This window comes from Microtus oregoni, unplaced genomic scaffold, assembly GCF_018167655.1.
Source record: "Microtus oregoni isolate MIOR12 unplaced genomic scaffold, Mior012 000020F_ref0000438, whole genome shotgun sequence".
Taxonomy (NCBI): domain Eukaryota; kingdom Metazoa; phylum Chordata; class Mammalia; order Rodentia; family Cricetidae; genus Microtus; species Microtus oregoni.
This window is the reverse complement of record NW_024543079.1, coordinates 35,412,645-35,433,720: the sequence shown is the minus strand read 5'-3', so window position 1 is coordinate 35,433,720 and position 21,076 is coordinate 35,412,645. Positions and strand designations below refer to the sequence as shown.

The 21,076-nt window shown below is 48.2% G+C and overlaps 1 protein-coding gene across 1 annotated transcript; it reads left to right on the top strand.

Annotated features, from left to right (window-relative positions):
• Nucleotides 1-10,998: 10,998 nt before the first annotated feature.
• On the top strand, nucleotides 10,999-11,535 carry Prnd (prion like protein doppel). The gene has a single exon (XM_041671015.1). The coding sequence runs from the start codon at nucleotides 10,999-11,001 to the stop codon at nucleotides 11,533-11,535; it is 537 nt and encodes a 178-aa protein (XP_041526949.1).
• The last annotated feature ends 9,541 nt before the right edge of the window (nucleotides 11,536-21,076 follow it).

The following is a 21,076-nucleotide window of genomic DNA, read 5'->3' as shown; positions in this document are numbered from 1 at the left end:
ACCAGGCTGGTCTCGAACTCACAGAGATCCGCCTGCCTATGCTTAATCCCAGCACTCGGGAGGCAGGGGCATTGGTCTTTTCTCACAATCCAGTCTGAAGACCCTTTCTCTACACACCAGCTTACTAAACTGAATAACAACCCCTTTGAAGGTTCATAACTGAAAGCTGGGGGTGGGAGGGTGGTCATGAAGAAAGTGGAAATAGTACAAGGTTCTTGAATATGCATCGACCAAGAAAGAGTTCATTCAGAACCAAGCTAAGATTTTCTGGGGGTGAGCTCTGGGCCTTGAAGGAATGAATGTTGTGTGCTCCGAGGCTGTGGAGGTTGCTTCAGGCCCCAGCACAAGTCCAGCACCTCCTCTTCTCCTCACCCTAAGTGGCCCTTGTAGAGTCTGTTTTTACACCTCTCTTCCACCTGGTGGAAACCTGCTGTTTTTCCCTCCTGACTTCTCATTCTGTCCAGGCGTTGTTTCTCAAAACTCACAAGGAAATTATGCAGGTGAGTGAGGGTGTACCCCTGTCCCACGCTAAGATGTTTGGCAAGCTTGGGCTATGTGAACGTCAGGTATTGCGAGAGGAGGCTTCACGTGGGGCTCAGCTTCTCGGAAGCCCACATTACCTTCCTTCCCACTCCTCTGCACCTGCTCCCTCTCTGAATCTCTTAAGAATGTGTCCTCCTGTCTGACTCCGGTCTGGGATGGTTTGGCCTTTCCCGCACTGGCTTTCAAACCCGGCCTCCTCCGCTGTGTGCACCCTCACACCTACTTGTCACGTTCATTGGCTGTTGTTCATATCCAGATGCAAAGTCTGACATTTTCTCATGCGGCAGTCAGAGTGAAATGAGGATTTAGCCAGTTCTTTAAACTGAGGGCGTCCGTGTTGGAAGTGGGTGTCCTGAGGGTGTGCCAGATGCCTCACCAGTGGCCAGAATTCCACTCCTGAGTATTTGCCCAACAGAAATGGAAACACTGTCTTTACCAAGAGACCTACAAAAGAATTTTTATAGCAATAGATTCATTCACAAAAGATAAACAGACAAGTAGATGGTGGTCTGTTTATATAACCAAATCCAGCAGTGAGAATCCAAAGATCGTGTCTCTAAGATGATGATGTTGGTGAATCACACACACACATGATGTCAATCAAAAGAAGTCAGCCCTAAAGGAGAGCCTACCATGTGACTTCATCTAGATTCCACACGAAAGACAGGGAAGTCTAGCCTGATATTAGAAGTCAAGACATTGGGTACCACCAAGGATCTGAGTGCTGGGAATAACCTATTGCATACATAGATCGAGGTATAGAGTTTATTAAAAATGACTGGATTTTGTATTTGTGTGTGTGTGTGTGTGTACTTTTCTGTATGTTATACTGCAATAAGAGTACTTGAAATATTGAGTCTCTGATTTCTACTTCTTGCCAGATCTAGTCCCAAGAAGTGAGCTCCTTGGCATTTTCCTGCCTGGCTCTGCAGTTTGGTAATTCTTTCACCACCAAAGCTAACCTGCAGAGAGAGCTTTGATTTGAGACTAAGCATTATCACAGACCCAATCTCAGGCACCAGCTTCTATGTTCTTTGCCAATTGCTTTTACTACCCTAAATGCTTCATTAGTGCTTCTGGTAAGTCAACAATTAACACGTTAACACTTGCCTGTGCATTCAAAGCAGCCATTGCAAACTTACAATGCTTTATACTGTTTCAAGGGAAGGGTGTAGTTGGAACGCTGCCCTCCCAAATGTATGCGCCCAACAGCATTTGATGAGCCTTCATTGTAGCAGCCATGACATGGAACCTGTGGCACTTCATGCATGGTGTGGAACCAGTTGTCATTGTCAACTGCGGCCTCCTCCAGAGATGCCCAGAAAGGACAGAAGCGTCTGTGTGAGGAAGAGGGCTCTTCCCATGAGGGAGCAGAGGCAGATACTCTCCTCTAATGGGAACTGGAGTGGCACAGTTAGAGCTCATGGCAAACACCTGAGGACCCCATGAGAGTAAAGACCACCAGGGACGATGACAGCGGCCACAAGACTCGCTCAACATCACAAGCACCTGTTACAGAGGCCAGGTTCACTCAGCACCTCTCACCCTGCCCCTACCTTAAACCTCTCCAGCACCTAAGCTTCAAGCTTCATTTCCCCCAGCTTCTCTTTCCTCTTTCCTTTTTCCACAAGTTCTCTTGGCCTCTTTGTCCCTCTCTCTTGGTTCTTCTTCCTCTTCTTGTCCACTTGCTTGACTTCCTCCCTCTTTTCTTCCTCTCTGACTCCCTCTCTCTGCCCCCACCAATGGCCTGGTCTATTCTGCTGGCCATGTTCAATCTTCCAAATGCCTCTGGCTGTTCTCTCCCTCATATGTATAATAAAAGCCTTCTCTTCCATACCTAGGAGCATTCATATTTCATTCAATGCAGACTGCAGATCAAGTTGTCTGCCCACTACTCAAGATGTCTGAGGCAATAGAATCTCCCAGGCTCCATCATGCTTTCTGAATTATCAGAGACAATGAGAAACATAGAACAAGGGACTTTAAACTGATGGAGAAGCATGGCATTGTCTGCCCCTCCTCTAATCTCCCAACCTTCAGCTGGGAGTCTCCACCTTTGCCGGTCCACTCATCTCTGGACAGCCCAGAGGTCACCTTAAAATATAATACCCACTCTGGTTCTGCTTTCTATGTCTCCACTATTTCTCTAGCCCCAAAGTCTACTTCACAAGCACCTGCATGAGGTGGGCAGCAGCCTTTAGTACTCCTTGGGGCGTATCACAATTCTTCTGAGACAGAGTCTTTGTGGGTGGGAATGAATTAGCCGCTTTATTGTCACTGTGACCAAATGCCTGGCACCAATAAAGGGGGAGGATTTATGTTTCTCACAGTTTGAGAGGATGCTGTCCGTGGTTTATTTATTGGCCAGTGTCGTGTGACTTTTCCTAAGGAGATGTGAACCAATAGCTATTCACCCCAAAAGGCCACAATGACAAGACAAAAGAGAATATCCCACTTGAGTTTAGCTGCGTGAACCAGTGGACTTACTGAGTGTGTAAAGGAGTGTAGATAAGGGGTTACCCACAGGAGTGTGGATGACTATGGCAGCCACATGACCAGCATTGTGGAATGGGCCTTAAAACCCAATTGGAAAGCAGCTGGTTACACCCTAACTGTTGGGTCATTGTTGCACCAATGAGCATATCTTGCCTGGCATATGGTAATTGAAGACCTAAAGTCTATATAGCCAACAGGACCGTTGATGACAATTCTCCCCCAGTAACCCACAAGGGACTTTCTGGCACTATCAAAGCCAGACAGCATGGAGGGAACTTCCAGTTCATCCCTATCTTCATTTTCTGAAATCCTGAATCCAAAGTGTGCAATGCCTTTAGCAATAGGTACTTACCACCTAGTTCTGCAATGCAACCAACAGCAGAGAAAGAGAGAAAGAGAGAGAGAGAGAGGGAGAGAGAGAGAGAGAGAGAGAGAGAGAGAGAGAGAGAGAGAGAGAGAACACCTGGGCAACTGGGCAGCTGAACTGGGCAAAGAGGGAGCCACATAGACTGCATAGTCGGGGGAGTTAACCCTTCACCACCAGCCCAAGCTTTTACATCTGCCTTGTTTTATTGTTCATGCATTCTGTGAACTGCTTCTCAGACTTTAGAACCTTCTAGGTGCTGCCAGCACTCTCTGTTAATTCTCTCTTGGAAAACTCCGGCTTGACACGCACACATCACCACCTTTGCCTTTGAGTGACCCTTTTCTGTTTTGTCCTTCTCTCAACCCCTCCTGAGTTCCGTTCATGAATCTATTTGTAAGCTGCTCTAAACCATTTGGCTCCACCGAGTTTCTGCCACCTTATATAGATCACGCTCCACCATAGGTCTCAGCAAGGCCACTGAAGGCCCGTACCATTCCCTGGGTCCCCGCTGAACAAGTCTCTCTCTCAGCTCTCTCCTGTGACTCCAGCCCTTTCTAGTTTAGTAAACCTCCACCAACCAGCACCCTCCTATACTCAGTTCCCGACAATGCTTGCTCTTCTTGGATTGTCTGTCAGTCCCTGACATTTGTGGGAACCGCATAAGGCAATAATTAAGAGTTCCCGACTGCTCATAGGAGCCGTCCCGTTGGATTCTGGTTTCCCTTGCATTGCTTCAGTCTCTGCAGCCTTTCTCTCAAGGAGGGCTGGACAGCCATGTTAGCCGGTTTCCTATTTCTGCCGCACTCAGTGGATCCCATCCACCCCCTCACCCCTTGGCCTCACAGACCAGGCTGTGATGCTTACAGAGCTTGTTTAAAAGTCCTTCCAGCCCAAGCAGTCACATAGTGTTTGGTACGAGGTCATGATTAATGTTCGACCTACATGCTGGACCGCAGATATTCCCCTCCTTTGTATGAAAGGTCAGTCCCAAAGGGTATCTTTTATCCGTTTCACCTTGTTCTTTTCCTCCTTGTTATCTAGCTGCTCTCCTGGGCCCCGAGGATCACAGAAAGGACTCTTTAGCGTAGATCTAATTTGCATTCTCTTGCCATTGCACCCTGCTAGCTATAGGAAACAGCAAGCCAACGTCTCCATCTCCCCCCTTCTTCTACTTTCCTTGACAGTTTGGAGATGAGTGTGCAGGCACGTCCACACATCTTTTCCCCACCATAAACCCTCCCCGCTTCTACAGGCAAGTTCTTTCTGGAAAAACAGCCCAGACTACTTGTTTACAAGTCTTATTACCCACAACACAAGCCATGCAACTGATGCCGCAGCGTGATTTCAATCCTACATGTGGTACTACAGGCATTATGATATATCCTCTAGTTCACCAGAGGTTCAAGGGACCACATTCACATGGTAGCTCATCAACGAAGCACTGCACGCCATATCATAGAGAAGATGACCACCCTAAGATTCCCCCTCCAAAGACACCCATTCCCTGACAGCTTAGCCTTGGTTGTATGTCCTACCACTCATCTCAAAGAGCATGCGACCACCTCCTCAAGGGTGCCCATCATCTCAAACCACACGGGCAAAGAGCCAGGCGGAACTGCCTGCTCCACAGGTGCTCCCTCTCACACAGGTTAGCCTTGGCTACATAGGTCAGCATACAAACCAGGATCATATAGCCAGCCATTCCTTCTCAGTGCAGGGGCCATGCAGTCATCCCTCCCCAATGCAAGGGCCCTGCAGCTACTCCTTCCCAGTACAGGGCTGCCTGATTTGAGGCCCGCTTCATCATCTGGCGCGGTCAGACTATTGAGCCCTAGCCCAACCAGGGAGGCCTAGCATGGGGGGGGGGCCAAGGCGGATCACCCAGGAATAAGAACACCTGGGAGACTATATCAGAGGACAGCTCTTTTATCTAGAGGGGGCAAGGGATATTTAAACTCTAGGAAGAATGGCCTTTTTGATTCATGTGGTGTATGTCATTGGCAAGAACATGGAGGACACTTCATTTGCATACTCAGGGGTAACAGGAGAAGGAACTTTATGAGGTCACGTAGAAAGTCAAGTCCATATAAGTCCGGTCCTTATAAGGACTTCTTATCTGACTGGGTAGTCGGATAAGCAACCAGTCCCTGTAGCCTTGGAGACCCCTGACCTTCTCAGTTGCTCCTGTGTCTCTCAGAATGAGAAAATCTGGGTTTGGGGCCTGCTTCGACCCCTTCTTAGCTTCACGAAGCCACTCCTCCTCGCCTCGTCTTTGATTCTGTCAGTCCCTGTTCATGTGCCGACTGTGAGGTGTGACTTTTCCCGAGGAGGCACGAATGAATGAGAGGTCCTGGATGATAGACTTAAGAAACAACTCCACTCCAGTCTATCTCTGTGCACCGGTGAGTTTATCAAGGCTGCTTACTGGAATAAGAGTATGAGCCCACAGGACTGACTGAAAGGAAGCTGCCTCACCATTGAAGCCCCTCCAGAGGCATAGGAGACAACACAGGCAGCTGCATTCCTGGAGTTCCTTACACCATTAAAGCTGGTGGGTCCCCTGGTAACTTGTCCCCAACAATCATATATCCTGGGGACGGTGAGAGGATCCTTTAGGTTTCAGCTTTCTGGGTCTTGTAAGTTTTGATTAGTCCCCAAGTCCTAACCAGCTTCCCTCTCTCTTCCTGGTAGGGGAAGTTTCAGTTTGGAGGAGCTTGCTACACCACAGCTGGATTCTCTGGTGTGAGCACCCTCACCTCGCTGTAGAGGGGAAGAGAGAAGAGGACCAAGTGGCCAAGGCAAGATGAAGTTCCCTAGGGCTCGCCTTGTGTCATCCCGCCTTCCGCTATAATGCGAGTCCACCAATGGCGGAGCCCTCGGGATCTGACCAGCACTGGAAATGTTCTCACAGACAGCCCGAGGTGGCTTCACCAGTCCCTCAAGTGATTGTTTCCCAATCTGATAAATTTGACAATCAAATTTAACCACAACAAGGAAGTTCTAAGTGAAGGTGCCAGCAGGTCCACGCCTGCTCTCTGGTTCATAGGTCTTTGCTTGTTTCCACTGACAGAAGCAATGAGGGGCTTCCCAGTCTCTCTACAAGGACATGAATTTCACCCATTGGGAGTCTTCCTTCGTGATCTCTTAATGTCTCCCCATCTGAGAGACTAGGATCTCTCTCTCCCCCCCCTTCCCTCCCTCCCTCCCCTCTTTTCCTCCCTCCCTCCCTTCCTGGATGCATTAAAGATGGAGCTTGGCTAACCCATTCTATTCTCTTCCTTGGCATGAATGCAGGGAATGATCTTCCTGCACAGAAACCTTTTGATGTAGAGTTTATTTCACATAGGAGGTTGTGTCTAGATGGTCACCATTTACTTTTCAGTGTTCCTAACTAATCCAAGATCTAAGCAAACTGAAGAAGTTATCAAATAAAAAAAATAAAAAAAAGAAGTTATCAAATAAAGATTACTCAATGCATACTAGAGTTCCCCCTTTTCCCTGTCACTTCTTTTCAACACACTTAAATTTCTAATATTTGTACATTCACAGGATGTGTGCCACAGCCCCGGGGTCCCGGAACACCCACCTCCCAGGGTGGTCCATTACACCCTGGTGGCTCTCACATCACTGTCAGGGTAGGGAGACAATGCCCTTGGCCCCTCTTGCTCACTTGCTTCCCGTCCTTTAGGGCTGCAAGGCCGTCTGTGAGACAGCGCTGGCCGTGCAGGCTCCACAGATGGGTCACACTTTTCTTGTCTTTTTGGCTGCTGGCAGAGCTCCTCCTCCTTCTCCATCCAGCATGTTCTGTCCTCTACACGTCTTGGTGGCTTTGAGAATGGCTCTTTGTTCACTATCAAGAGAATTCTGTAGTCTCTTCAGTTTGGAAGTTGCCTCCTACCATACCCTGGCAAAGCCCTACTCAGAAAAGGACTAAAGAGCCGAGGGAGGTGGGCACCTGCAGGGACGGGAAGCGGGCAGCCACAGGGTCAGTACCCATATGGAGGGATTAGCCCCCAGATTGCATTGCTGCTTGGGCCTGTCTGAGCCTATGATCTGGCCAGTACAGAATTGATAGACTAGAAGATTCTGGGTCCTTCTATAGCAAACCCTAATTATGTCCTTACACATGTATATAATCAACAAAATCTCAGGGATCATTGCCTTTGGATAGTAAAATATTAGAAGTGGTTTTATTGGGGGGGGGAATCATTTGGTTGATTTTGTTTCTCTGTATTTTGCAAATAATCTACACAAGGATTTTAATGGAGGTGTTTGTCATATGTGTTCACATGCACAGACAGTTTTGTAAGTCTACAAAGAAATGCAAACATTTTTTAAAAGAGGAAATGAAACAAATTTTTAAAGTCAAACAAAGGCAAGGGATGGGTTTGCTGCTGGAAATCCTCAATCCAAGGACAGTAGCTCTGCAGGGGCAGCCTGAGTCCACAGCCAGGCTGGAAACCTTTGTACATTCCTCTGGCGCCACCTGCTGACTTTTACAGGAAAGGCAGCTTAATTTAGTGTGCAAAGGAGCCCAAAACTGGAGAGGCAGGGAACAGCAGTGGGATACATTGTGTATACAGTCTTACCTGTCCTCACCTACAGAACTCACTTTTAATTTTGCTTTTCCATAGTGATCATAACAGGAACATTCTGGAAAGTCTCAGTGTGTAAGGCCTTGGGACAGTCACCCATACCTAGCCTCCCGCCATTGTGTGGATGCATGATTCTAGTACCTCCTCCTCAACTGTGTCTGAGCATGGGTGGTAGTGAAGGCCTCAAGGGAAAACACTTTCAGGGTCATCATCTGTGCATAGCTGGTTTCTGCTGCATCTAGGTCTACCTCCCTACGGGTCTGTAGCCTATTGGCCTTGGGGCTAACCTTGACCCTCAAGTATCCCTAGGGACCCCAAACAGCTCAGAGTTCTGGGAAACCCTCAAGTTTGTCTCTATTCACTCAGTCTGGCTTTCCTATCTAACCAGGAGAAGCCTAGCAACTCTTCCATCTGTGTGGGCTCCAGCTACAGGGTATGAGGGTACAGGCAAAAGCCAGTCCTTCTTAATTGTCCCTTTCCTTGCAGGCTGCCTGAAAGAGGCCCCTTGTGGAGGCTTGTCTTAAGTGTCAGGACAGCAGATGTGTCCAGAAGGCTTCCCTTAAGCCCCCCTGCCTGCAGGCAATGGAAACCACCCAAGCTGTAATTCTGAATATTGTTCTCAGGTCTTTTTTTTTTTTTTTAACTTTTTTAACTTCAAGATCTTCACGTGGTTTTGTCAGGGAAGAGACTTTAATCTTCCAGGATGGAGGAGTGACCAGGGAGCCCTTGATTGGTCCTGCTGTGGAGGGAAGGGCTGCCCCGGAGAGAGGCCCCCTCCCCCAGCAGTGCCTATATAGCTGAGTGGTGGCCTGGAGAAAGTGTTCCGGAGAAGTGTGGATTCCTGGCTCCAGACGTTATAGTAGCAGAGAACGGAGGTATGTGGCAGGGGTTTCCCAGGCCCAACAGTGGCTTGTGACTTCCCTTCCTGTCGCCAGGTCCCAGGCAGGGAAGCTATGAGAGCCCCATCCTAGCTGCCTCTGTCTGCATTCCCATGCTGTGATGCTACGCTTGGGGCCAACTGGTGGGAGTTTTGTTTCTGCTTTTAAGCCCTTATCTGTAAAAACCAAGTCCTTTCTCAAGAAATCTGTGCTTTCATTTTTTAAAAATATTTGACTCACTCTTAGATATTTTCCATGATATTACTTTTAAGATTTCTCCTACTATGATATGGGTGGATATCATGGGGGTACAGCCCCTATGTGGGAGGTCAATAAATATTAACTCCCTACTTGGACCTCTTTGGGAAAAAGTTGACTTGAGTTCGTTGTGATCGGGGTGGGAGGTGCTGGAGGCTGAATACTTTAGCTGCCCAAGGGCTGAGACCCATGAGGGTATGCCGACGAGGATGGGGCGGTGAGGTCCCTCTGCATCCTCCAGAGGTGACTGGGTAGGTATGGTCTACTTAGGCTGGGATAGGCTTGTGTCTTGCCTTGGTTTTTGTTTATACAATAAACACCAGTATTACCCCCAGAGTTACGCACTCTAACAGGAGTATCGAGCCTGTCTGGGGATGCTCTATAGAGAGCTGTGGAGACATGCCTGCTCTGGCCCTCTAGGGACCCACAGTCATTCTTCATCTAGGTGACAGCCTGACCCACTGTGCTGTAGGAATCTCTCTATGTCCCTGATCAACACAGACAAAGATCTTGGTGCTGGAATACTCTGAGGCTGGTCTCCAGGGTGATTTCCACAGTGACTAGCTTCGGGAGCAAGATGTCACAGCTGATACAACTGGTGACGATGGGGGTGGGGGGAAAGCTTCTGAGATTAGCAGCTCTTTGGGCCCTAGGATAACCTTGGCAGTCTCCCAAGTCTTGTTAACATTCCTTTCCTCTAATGAAGGAGTTCTCAACCTTCTTAATGCTGCGACCCTTTAGTTCAGTGCCTTTTGTCATGATGACCCCCAGCCATAAAATGATTTTGTTGCTACTTCATAACTCTAAGTTTGCTACTGTTACAAAATGCAATGTGAATAAGTGATAGGCAGTATATCTGATGTGTGAGTCCAGAGGGGTCGAGACCCACAGGTTGAGAACCGTTGCTCTGATGTCTCTTGAAGTCCCTTAATGGCCCTGGTGTCTGTTGAGTTAGGAGTTGTCATGCCCCCCCCCAGCAACACAAACCATTAGCAGTACCCGCTTCTGGCTTCCTCATGGGCAGTGGGACAGTTAATGGTGTCTGCTCTCAGAATCAATGTTGAATTCAAGTTGGCCACCTACTACGGTGCAGCTCTGGGCAAATTACTTGGTATCTCTGAATCCCAGAACGTCTCATAAAACTTGGATAAAAGAACTTTCTCCTTGTGAGACTTAGATCATATCGCAGAAGGGTTCTATGTAGTAGTTGACATTTAATAAGTGTGTAACTAGAAGCCATAAGGATGAGCAGAGGGCACATTGTCCCCTGGGTGAGATTGGGAAAGCTACCAACAACACATTTTGATGGTGATGTAGGAGACCCGGACCCAAGGCTCTGCAGAGATGGTTGTGTCCATCCTCCCTTTCCCCTCCAACTTGGCCACCTCCTCTCAATGATCCCTTTAGATCCAGTAGCCGGTTTCTTAGAGGAGACAGTGGAATGGATCTGGACCAGTGCCAACTCAGGGAAATCAATAGGAAGTAAGGAAGACTGAAAACACAGCCTAGATCAGGTCCTTTGGTTCCAACTCTTACCTCCCAGGGGTTGTTGACTTGAGAGATCTGAGCAGCACAAGGGAAAGCTGCCTACATGGTGCATCGGTTTTCCTATGCATGGTTAACAGTTTTCAAATAGCCGTGTGCAGCTTCTCATTGCCAAACAGTCAAGAACAGACCAAGTGGAGCAATCCTTAGGCAAAAAAACAAAGGGATCTGGTAGTAAAGTTGACCCAGGTAGCCTTTGTGTGAGACATCATTATGAGCCGAGGCTTCCTTTAAATCTGTCACCTCTTGGCGGGCTGGAGTCCGAGGCCTGTGGGGAGGATAACAGCCCAGTCTTTCCCTTGCAGATTCTGACGCCATGAAGAAGCGCCTGGGCACATGGGGGCTGGCCGTCCTTTGCATGCTGCTAGCCAGCCACCTCTCCGCGGTCAAGGCAAGGGGCATAAAACACAGGTTCAAGTGGAACCGGAAGGCCCTGCCCAGCAGCAACCAGATCACCGAAGCCCGTGTGGCTGAGAACAGCCCAGGAGCTTTCATCAAGCAAGGCCGGAAGCTGGACATCGACTTTGGAGCAGAGGGCAACAGATACTACGCAGCCAACTATTGGCAGTTCCCGGATGGGATCCACTACGAAGGCTGCTCTGACGCCAATGTGACCAAGGAGATGCTGGTGGCCAGCTGCATCAACGCCACCCAGGCGGCCAACCAGGCTGAGTTCTCCCGGGAGAAGCAGGATAGCAGGCTCCACCAGCGAGTCCTCTGGCGGCTGATCAAAGAGATCTGCTCCACCAAGCACTGCGAATTCTGGCTGGAACGGGGAGCTGCGCTGAGGGTCACTGTGGACCAACCAGCAATGGTCTGCCTGTTGGGTTTCATTTGGTTCATTGTAAAATAAACAGTGAGGCTAGCAGCCACAGAGGTGAACTGGTGGGCAAAGGTGGACAGCGGTACCCTAGTTCTCACTCTCTAGCCCCCACGTGTCATGAAGATACCAGCGTGTAGCAATTCATGGCACTTCAAAAGTCCCTCCCAAGTATGCGTCCTCCCAACCATGTGTTTAATACGGTGTTTTTGTGCTTTTGCAACTCCACTAGGTGATAGACCAGGGAAAGAACACAGAAACCGAGCTGCGCACTGCACCTGATCTCCCAGCTCGTGGAGGTAGCCAGGAAAACTGGGCTTTCCATTGCTGAAGTCACCCCCCAACACAGACAGGAAGCAGCAGAGCCGGGGTTCTCCTGGTCTGTCTCCCCTCAGGTTTTCTGCTCTGTGTAGCCCAGAGCTATCTCATGATCGCTTCAGCACTCACAGGTCCAAGTCCGGGTTTGTGTGTGGAATGGGAGTCCCTGAGCAGCAACTATGCACCTTGACACCTTACAGTAAGACTGAAATATTACAAAGACGTTAAACTAAGTAGACCACTACACTAGACAAAGGTTCAGAAATCAAACTGCAGGGAAATTTGCCACTCACCTCCCAGAGAGCAAGTTCGGGGCAGGGTGTGTTTGTGGTGCCTAGATTCGAGTCCACAAGGATTGGTGTTTGCTACTCTGGTCCCTGCAATGATCTGCAGTGTTAATGAACCCCTTGTAAATGACATGTGTGCGGCTTTGTTTTTTACTTCTTTGCTCTGTTTTTCTAGATGGGAATCTCTCTAGGTAACCCAGGTTGGCCTCAAACTCACAATCTTCTAGCCTCTGCCTCCTGAATGCTGGGATTGCAGGCATGCCACCAAGCCCAGATGCTTGTTTACTTTTGATGCCCCCTGGTCCTGTGTGTGTTCTTAGGTATCCTGTGAGCATCTTTAAATACACTCCCTTTGTACAGAGTTCTTCGTAAGCTATCAGTTTTTGAAATCACTTTGGTAGGGGTTAGTCTCTGTGAATCATTTAATACTCCAAAAATATAATTACTGGTCAAAAAGCTTTAGGGAATGGTATTTTTCAAGAGACTCAATAAAGAATTTGTCATTACAGGAATTGATATACTGTTCTACCACTCTGAACGTAAATATATATTAAAATATGACTATTACTTAAAATTTTAAAAAATCTAACTCTTTTAGTTTCTTCCACAGGCCCTCCTCCCCTTTGGGGGCCCCCGGGGTTTGCTGAGCAGTATCAGGGTGTATTATCTTTTAAAAGGAGCAACATCTGTGAGGAGGGGTGGGGTGGGGAACACACGTGTATTGTCAAAGGGTTCATCTGAAGCATTTCAGAACAACGTGAGCATTGATATCAGTACCTCGTGTGCCAAGTTCCCATTGCTATCAGGTCTTCTCAAGGACACCTCTAGGCAGCTTCATACGGTAAAGGGACATGAGGCGGGGAGCCCAAGGACACACAGCCTTCCACTGGACATTCTACCACGGGTCAGACAGCACAGAGAAACCAGCCTGTGGCAGCAGTGTCCTGCCAGCCCAACACACCTCCTCGGTTCCCACTGTCAACTAATCCTAAACCAGAGAGCAAGGAGAAGCCCTGAACACACAGTTTCTTCCTCACATGCCATTTTAACTATCAGGTAATAAAGAAAGAATGGTTCTTAGATGGTGGTGTTGGTGTGTCAACTCCTGGCTCAAGGCTTAGTTACCAGGGTGGGCACACAAAGCTGTAGGCAATCAACTTCCTTCTGATATAAAAAGGCTCAGACTGGACGTCGTCTGTGTTCCATGATCACTGTGTTCTCTCATACCGTTGGTTGTAACACCAGCGAACTGAACGGTGACAGTTCACATGTGATTTGATTGCAAATTTTGCCTCTTTATTTTTTAGCCGAGATGCCCTTGCTCTCCCAGCTCAGAATGATAACACTGAGTCTGGCTTTGTCTTCACCGAGAGTTTACTTACTGGCTCCCCATTAAGAACAGGGCCCCTTAAGGCACTTCTAGATTATTCTGGTAGTGACTTGACAACATGAACGATTTCACCAGCCATTGCTTTCTTATCCCTTCCAAGTGTTATCAAGTTAGGGTGTGTGTGTGTGTGTGTGTGTGTGTGTGTGTGTGTGTGTGTGTGTTGTAGACCTGCTGCACAAACTGGAGCAGAGCAAAAAGTGGCTGCGCCTCACACCCAATTCCACCAGTGCTGCCTTCCCTTCTCCTGACTCCCTGGTCCTTTACTCATTTGCAAATGCAAATGCAGAAATTTGCAATCCTAATACAGGCGCTGGATACCATAAAGCTTTGCTTAACCTCATTTAGTGCTTTCTGTCCATTTTTTAATGACTTAGATTTTCTTGTTTCTCTAGCCCCACCTCCTCCTTCTAGTCTAGTTTGAGGTGTGAACCCCTTTACTGTGTTTAAATAAAAAGACAAGGGTTTTTATTTTGCTTCGTTACAACCTTTAAAACACTACAATCTTGTGTTTAAGATTTGTTTTCTGCAGTTTACCTTCCTGACTAATAGACTGCCATTGAGTCCCTGGACCAATATCTAACTAGTTAATGTGCCCTTCTAGGTGACTATGAAACATTCCACAGTACAGATGCGCTGTGACTGACTTAACAATGTCCTTGTTGGTAGAACTTCAGGTTGTTCTTATCTGGCAAACAATAAACACCTCATACAGACAGTCGCAGTGGTTTTACTTCTGTAGAAAAATATTTGCTCCCACAAAACCCTAAAACACAGCAGGTCTATAACTCAAACTTTCCTTGGTATCCCCTGTTGTGTGGGGAAATAGCTAGTGTTGCCCGCTGACCCAGCATCATGAGAATGATCTCTTTGAAGTGTGAGAAGCTGATGCTCCCTCCAACACTGTTTCTGCATCTGCTGTCCTCGGCAGATGGTACACAAAAGCTTCCTGAGGACCGGGAGGAACATTCACACAGCATGAAACCATCAGCATTGTCTACTCCAGACCTGATCCTTGGCTCAAAACACGAGGAAGGGAAACCCGAATATTAGGCAGTGGGCCTTCCACTCCAAGAACAGTGTCTGGGGACTCCACCTCCATGCCCCCAGCAAGAGGGGACTCCTGGGGTAAGGTTTAGCCCTAACCTTTTGACAGACTCAGTAAAGTCATCCATGCCGGTCTTGCTTTCCAGTGAGAATGTTCCAGATTGTAAGGCTCAATAGGAAAAGGATGGAGCCAGTTATCATAACCACCTCCCCTCTCAGCTTAGGCAAAAGATCAATCAGCATCTCTCTCCAGCTCCTGGTACCTGACATGGCCCAGGAGGCAGAATCTCCTCCTCTGGGCCTCGTGAGATGTGCCCCTAGCGGTGGTTGTGACCCTCCCTACCCCAGACTCTCAGGATCTGGCTTGGGTAGTGGCACGTTGAATCAGAGACCTGCAGTACGGACACACCCACACCTCTACCCAGCACTTTTTCTCTACTACTGTGCTAGGCAAGGGTGCCCTAAGGCGCCTGGTTATGTCCATCTGGCACATTCTGGAGTCTGCCAGGGTCTGTACACTAGCAGAATGGCTCACATGCCCCAAGGCAGACAGCATTGTAACAGAGCCCACTTGTCAGGAGAATGATCAAGAAGATCTCCACTGATGCGTCATTGTGACCAGTTCCATAGCCCCCCACCAGAAGCTTAGACACAGCTTTATTGGAAAACAGACCTGTTGGTAAGCCTGGCCAAGCCAGCAGCCACATTCTTACCTCTCCTGCCCTAAGGCTATGAGTCAGACACAGGGCAGAGATCCATTTCAACTGGGCACCCGAATTGCTTGAAGAAGGCAAAGGATCAGAGCAGCCGACCTTTGGGAATTCGGGAACTTGTCAATGGGAGTCAGTCAGCCTTGGGACAGTGGGGTGAAGCAACTGTGCTTCAAAGCATCTCTAAGCCCATCCTAAACTGTCCAAAGAAGGCTCCAGGGGAACACACACAGTTGGTCCCTTAGCAAATAGGAATCATTGCTTGGACTTGGGACCTCAGGGGTAGTGTCACCTCTGAGTTGAAATAGACGAGAAAGCCCAAGGTCCCACCCTCTGGACCCCAAAGCCCAGAATCTGTCACAGAAGCACTGAGCCCAGAGATGGCCGGAGGACTGGTTTTTGTTGCTGCAAGCTTCAGACCGGGATAAGCCACGTGCGCTGACCACCCTCATTCATAAAGACCGTCATGGTTGGCACAAAGGTGCCCCTCGCAACTGTGCATCTCTCAGTACTCAGCTGTCACCACCTTCCCCAGGATGCCTTCCCTGTGCACTAGTCTCCCTTGGCCCGCCCACCTGGGGATTCCCAGATTCTATTTTGGTACTAACCCTTTTATGGAAGAGTCGCCTTCTTAAACAATGTAGATTGTTTAAACTCCAGCTGACTTGGCCAAAAGCTGTGAAAGGAAATTATTAGGAGGCAGAAAGGAACTAGAGGAAACAGGAAACAAGCAGGTCAGGGCCGAGGTACTAACTACCACAGCTGGCCTCCCTGGAGGGAGGGGGAGGGAGGGAGGGAGGGAGGGAGGGAGGGAGGGAGGAATGGAGGGAGGGAGGGAGGAATGGAGGGGTGGGAGAAGGTCAGAATGATGAAGGGCAGGGGGGAGAGCGCACCCATGGGTGCCCAAGGAAGATGTCCCCACTCATGCTCGTTAGAGATGAAGTGAGTACTGGGACTTACCAGAGGAGGATGTTAGCCTCCTGCGCCCCAAGTGACCCCTGTGAGCCAATTCAGCACCTCGGAGAAGGGTTTCAAGAAGAAAGCAGGGGATAACGTTGGGTCAGATAGGCAAGAGCTGCCTCAGTATGTGGTTCTAGAATTTCTAAACCTATAATTAAGCTTCTTACATTTTTAGCTGGCTTTTTTTTTTCCACTCTGTGTTACTTAGCACTCAAAAACAAAAAGGAATAGGGTATAGCTTAATGGTAGTGTGTTCGCTAAGCATCCACATGGCCTTGGATTCAAACCAAAGAACGAGAGAGAGAGAGAGAGAGAGAGAGAGAGAGAGAGAATGAATATGGGGGAAATGGGGGAAAATGGAAAAAACCAAAACAAGTCCTGGAAGTCTGGAGAATTTCTCAGCAGGTAAGAGCATTGACTGTGTTCCAAGGGCCTGGGTTCCTTCCCAGGAACCACATGGCAGCTCGTCAACTGTCTATGACTCCAGTTCCAGCAGATCTGATGCTTTCTTCTGCCCTCTGCAGGTACCAGGCACACATACTGTTCACAAACATACATACAGGCAAAACACGTAAAATAAAATTCAAAAACAACATCAACCATGTCCTCCCCTCTGCTTTCCTTTGAACAAGAGGCAAAGGGTTAGTGGACTTTCCCTAGCCTTTGGCCCACTTAGAATGACCAAAGGGCAGTGGCCTCTCCCATCCCCCACTCCTGTGTTAGCAGCATTTTCTGGGCTTCTTTGGTTTCTGAGTAGAATCAAAGAAGTACCCTGGTTGAACTTGGTGTTGCCTGTAGTTTTGTTCCTCTTAGTGGAGAGGATGCTGGCCTGTGCAGACAGATGCTCCCAGAAATCCAGCTGCCGGGCCTCATCTGGTGCAGGCTTCAACTGCCATTATTTTTCTATAGGGCCCCCATGTGCAAAGTTCATGGCCATTAGTCCTTTATTTATCAGATTTTTCCCCTCTGGGTACCAGCACAACTTCTCACTTAGGATCAGTGTTTGCCTCACCCAGGGCTTCTGTGAGCTCATCTTGCCTTTCTCCCATTTTCATATCCACAAACTCTGCCTACATGTGCAGCTCCTATGCTGTGCTGGACCACAGTAGTAGGGACAGAGTCATAGTCCTTACATATGTACCCACGGATAGCCAGAGGTGTGTCAGTGCACCATTTGAGGGTAGAGATAAACTCTTTGTTTCCTTCTATGGTGTAAATGGCAACATGGCCAATTTCGAGGTCCCAGCTTGACATCCTAAGTGTGGAGTGTGGGTGAACTCATATGGATAAAGCTCGGGAGCCAGTCCACCAGCTCCAACACAATTTCCAATTTAAGTTTAATTTGTAGCCTTTACAAATACTAGTTAATTTCCATAAACAGTTTCTATAGCCTTCCCAACTCAGAGCTCACAGCAGCTCAGCTGCATGGATGAGAGGCTGTCCCCTTAGCCAACTGGAGACCCAGTACCAGGTGGGCCCAGGATGAGCGAAGCCCAGAAGAGATGTGGCACAGGCCACCGATGGAGCTGAGGCTAATTTAACAGTGACTGTGGACGTCCTGTTACATGCCCCATGGCTTACCGGGCTGTTCAGACATCAGCATGAGGGAGTCACTACCACCAGCTTTCTGTCTTCAAGGTCTAATGGAGACATAAGAAAGTTCTAGCTCATCCCAAATGTCCTCAGGTGTGGCTCAGTGGTAGAGGAGAGGGGAGATATGTGGAGGGCAGAGCCCAAGATTTTCGCAGTTGCCTTGTGGACACCTTACTTGTGTAAGTAAGTAAGGCGAGGACATTGGTGGGCAAGAAACATGGAAGGCCTTAGGAAGGTGGAGGCTGTCGTGGAAAACTGCTTGTTTCATTCCCAGCTGTTCAGCCCCAGAATAATCACACAGAAACTATATTATTTAAATCACTGCTTGGCCCATTAGTTCTAGTTTCTTATTGGCTAACTCTTATATCCTAATTTAACCCATATTTATGAATCTGTGCATCACCATGAGGTCGTGGCCTACCACAAATTTCCAGCGCATCTGTCTCTGGTGACTACATGACTTCTCCTTGACTCCGCCTTTCTGGCGGCCCCATCATTTCTTACCATGTTTCTACTTCAGCTACTTTGGCAAAAGATAGGTGATTCCACAAATGCCAAGCCTAGTGAGCAGGTTAACCAACCTCTGAAGTTCTAGAATACCGGTGTCCTTCCCACCTGCCAGTGACAACCAGTGTCCTTCCCACCTACCAGTGACACTGGCTACATTACTTACTCTTCTGTTGCTGTAACAACATGCCTGATAAACACAGCATAAGAAAGAGAAGGCTCATTTGGGCTCAGTTAGCAGGTGCAGCCCATCATAGAAAGGATGGCGTGGCTGCAGGAACCTGAGTCAGGGTCACGTTGGTCTGTAATTCAGAAGCAGGGCGATGAATGTGGCACTCTGCTCCCATGAGGGTTCCAGTGAGAATGGCCCCAGAGGCTCCTGTGTTTGAATACTTGGTGCTCCATCAGTAGAACTGTTTGGGAAGGATTACGAGGTGTAGCCTTGGCCTTGTTGGAGGAGGTATGTCACTCCTCTCTCTCTCTCTCTCTCTCTCTCTCTCTCTCTCTCTCTCTCTCAACTGTTCCTGCTGCCATGCCTTTGCTCTGCCCTCATGGACTCTAACTCCCTGAAACTGTAAGTCCAAACTGAACACCTTCTTTATAAGTTGCTGTGATCATAACGTCTTATCACAGTAATAGGAAAGTAACGAAGACAGCTCACTTTCTCCTTTTATTTAGACCACAGTTAAGGTGGGTCCTCTCTCACCTTGACTAACCTAATCTAGATAATTCCTCACACGTGTGCCCAGAGGCTTGTCTCCCAAATGGTTCTGCATCCTGTCATATTAATAATCAATATTAACACTCATACCAGGCAATAAACATGTTTAGGCATTCACGTTTTAACTGAAAATGTGCACCATAGCTCAGCCTGAAGACCTTATACCACATATGCTGAAAACATCTGGCACAGTATTTAACTTGAAATCTAGGGCAATTGCTTTCTTTAAAAGATGTCATTTTTAACATAAGACTGTATACATATGCATCATACATGTGATGAGAATAGTTTTGACTTCTAATTATAGAGAAGGTTTACATAAGATCTGCTTCTTGGCTCACACTGAGAACATGCATGTGAAGGAAGGGACGGGTACTCCCCAGGCTCCCCACTTCCCGAGCCACGGCTCAGATCTGTGAAATGCACCTTGAGACAAGAAACGGGACCCACCAGGGTGTGAGGGCTTGCTGCTGAGCACAGGCCAGCCAAGAAGCCACTCCTGCACAATCAGTCTCTGAGTCAGCACAGGGCCTCTGCCATGGAGCTATGTGCCCATCCTACCAGCTTCCTGCCCAAGTCTATCCATGTGGACTGGCTATCCCCCACACCTAGGGTTCTCCCCAACTGCCCCCCACCTGCTTCAAAAACAGCAAAGCTCACCTCTGAGCTCAAAGTGTCCTTACATTTACCCAGTGGGTTATGCCACACTGTCCTAGCTGGTGTTGTTGCCTCTCCCAAGCGACTGTGGGTCCTCCAGCACAAGGACACGCACCTGACACAGAGCCCAGCACTTCAGGCCTGTGAGTGAATGGAGGGAGGGACGGATGAGTCAGTGAGTGAATGTGCCACGGAAGCCACACTTCTTCCTTCCTGTTCCTCCCACAGCCACTTAGGAGATTCTGGTATGTATGTCATTGCCATAGCAACGTTTCATAAGTAGCTCAGTGTTGTCTGGTATAAATGTCCTTCCCTTCTCACTCACACAAAAGTCTAATTGCTCCGGAGTTTAATCGCACCCTAAAAAGTACGCAATTGTTGAAAAGAAATGGGAGTATTTATGAGAACATCCTTTTATCAGAAACGCCTCAAGATGTAAACATGTAAGAGTCTGCAAAGAAAACAGAACAAACTGATCTCACATCTACTCAAAATCCTTTTAGGAATCCACTATGCACAGGCCATGACTCCTTCAATAAGTCCAGGATATGGCCTAAAGCCTGCCTGGCTCTCCAGGCTCACCAGAGCCCAGCATGTGCCTCCCAACACACTGCCAAGGTCCCCCAAGCACTTTCTCTACTCTGTATGTTATTATTTTTTAAAGGTTTATTTATTTTTATGTGCATTCATGTTTTGCCTGCATGTATGTCTGTGTGAGGGTCTCAGGTCCCTTGGAACTGGAGTCACAGACACTTGTGAGTGGTCATGTGAGTGCTGAGAATTGAACCCGGGTCCTCTGGAAGAACAGTCAGTGCTCTTAACCCCTGAGCCATCTCGCCGTGCAGTATTAGGGTCATAAAGAAACATTTCTGTTCAGAAATGTGTATGAATTTCTTTTCTTCTTTTTGGGACCAGGCAGGGTGGAGATTAGGGAGTTGAGACACAGTTTCACTATGTAGCCCAGATGGCCCTCAAACCTGTGTCTGTTTTCCCTCGGTCTCCCAAGTGTTGGGATTGCAGATGTAAACCACCTGGCCTTGCTTGTATGAATGCTTCCTTTTTGACACAGATATAAGCTGTTGGCCTTGAGGAGCCAAAGCACAAGCTTACCAAGCAGTCTTTTCTATTCATTGGTCACATATCTAAAACCAGGGAGTGAATGCAAAATCAGCCAATACTTCTTAAAGAAATGGAGTGGGTATACACGATGCAGGGCGCCTCCTGGGGAGACCTGATCCCTAAGTGACCACGGCCTTTACTAGACTTCCAGGTATACCTGGAGTTCCATTTAGACTCTCCACAGACCAACTTTGAGTCATCCCACCCTTGCTCAGCCACACGGCCTTCCCAAGTACATACGTACTGATGTACTTGGCTAATGATGTCA

What these genes read in the sequence shown, in the direction of transcription:
- Prnd (XM_041671015.1), top strand. Translation starts at nt 10,999, where the DNA reads ATGAAGAAGCGCCTGGGCACATGGGGGCTGGCCGTCCTTTGCATGCTG.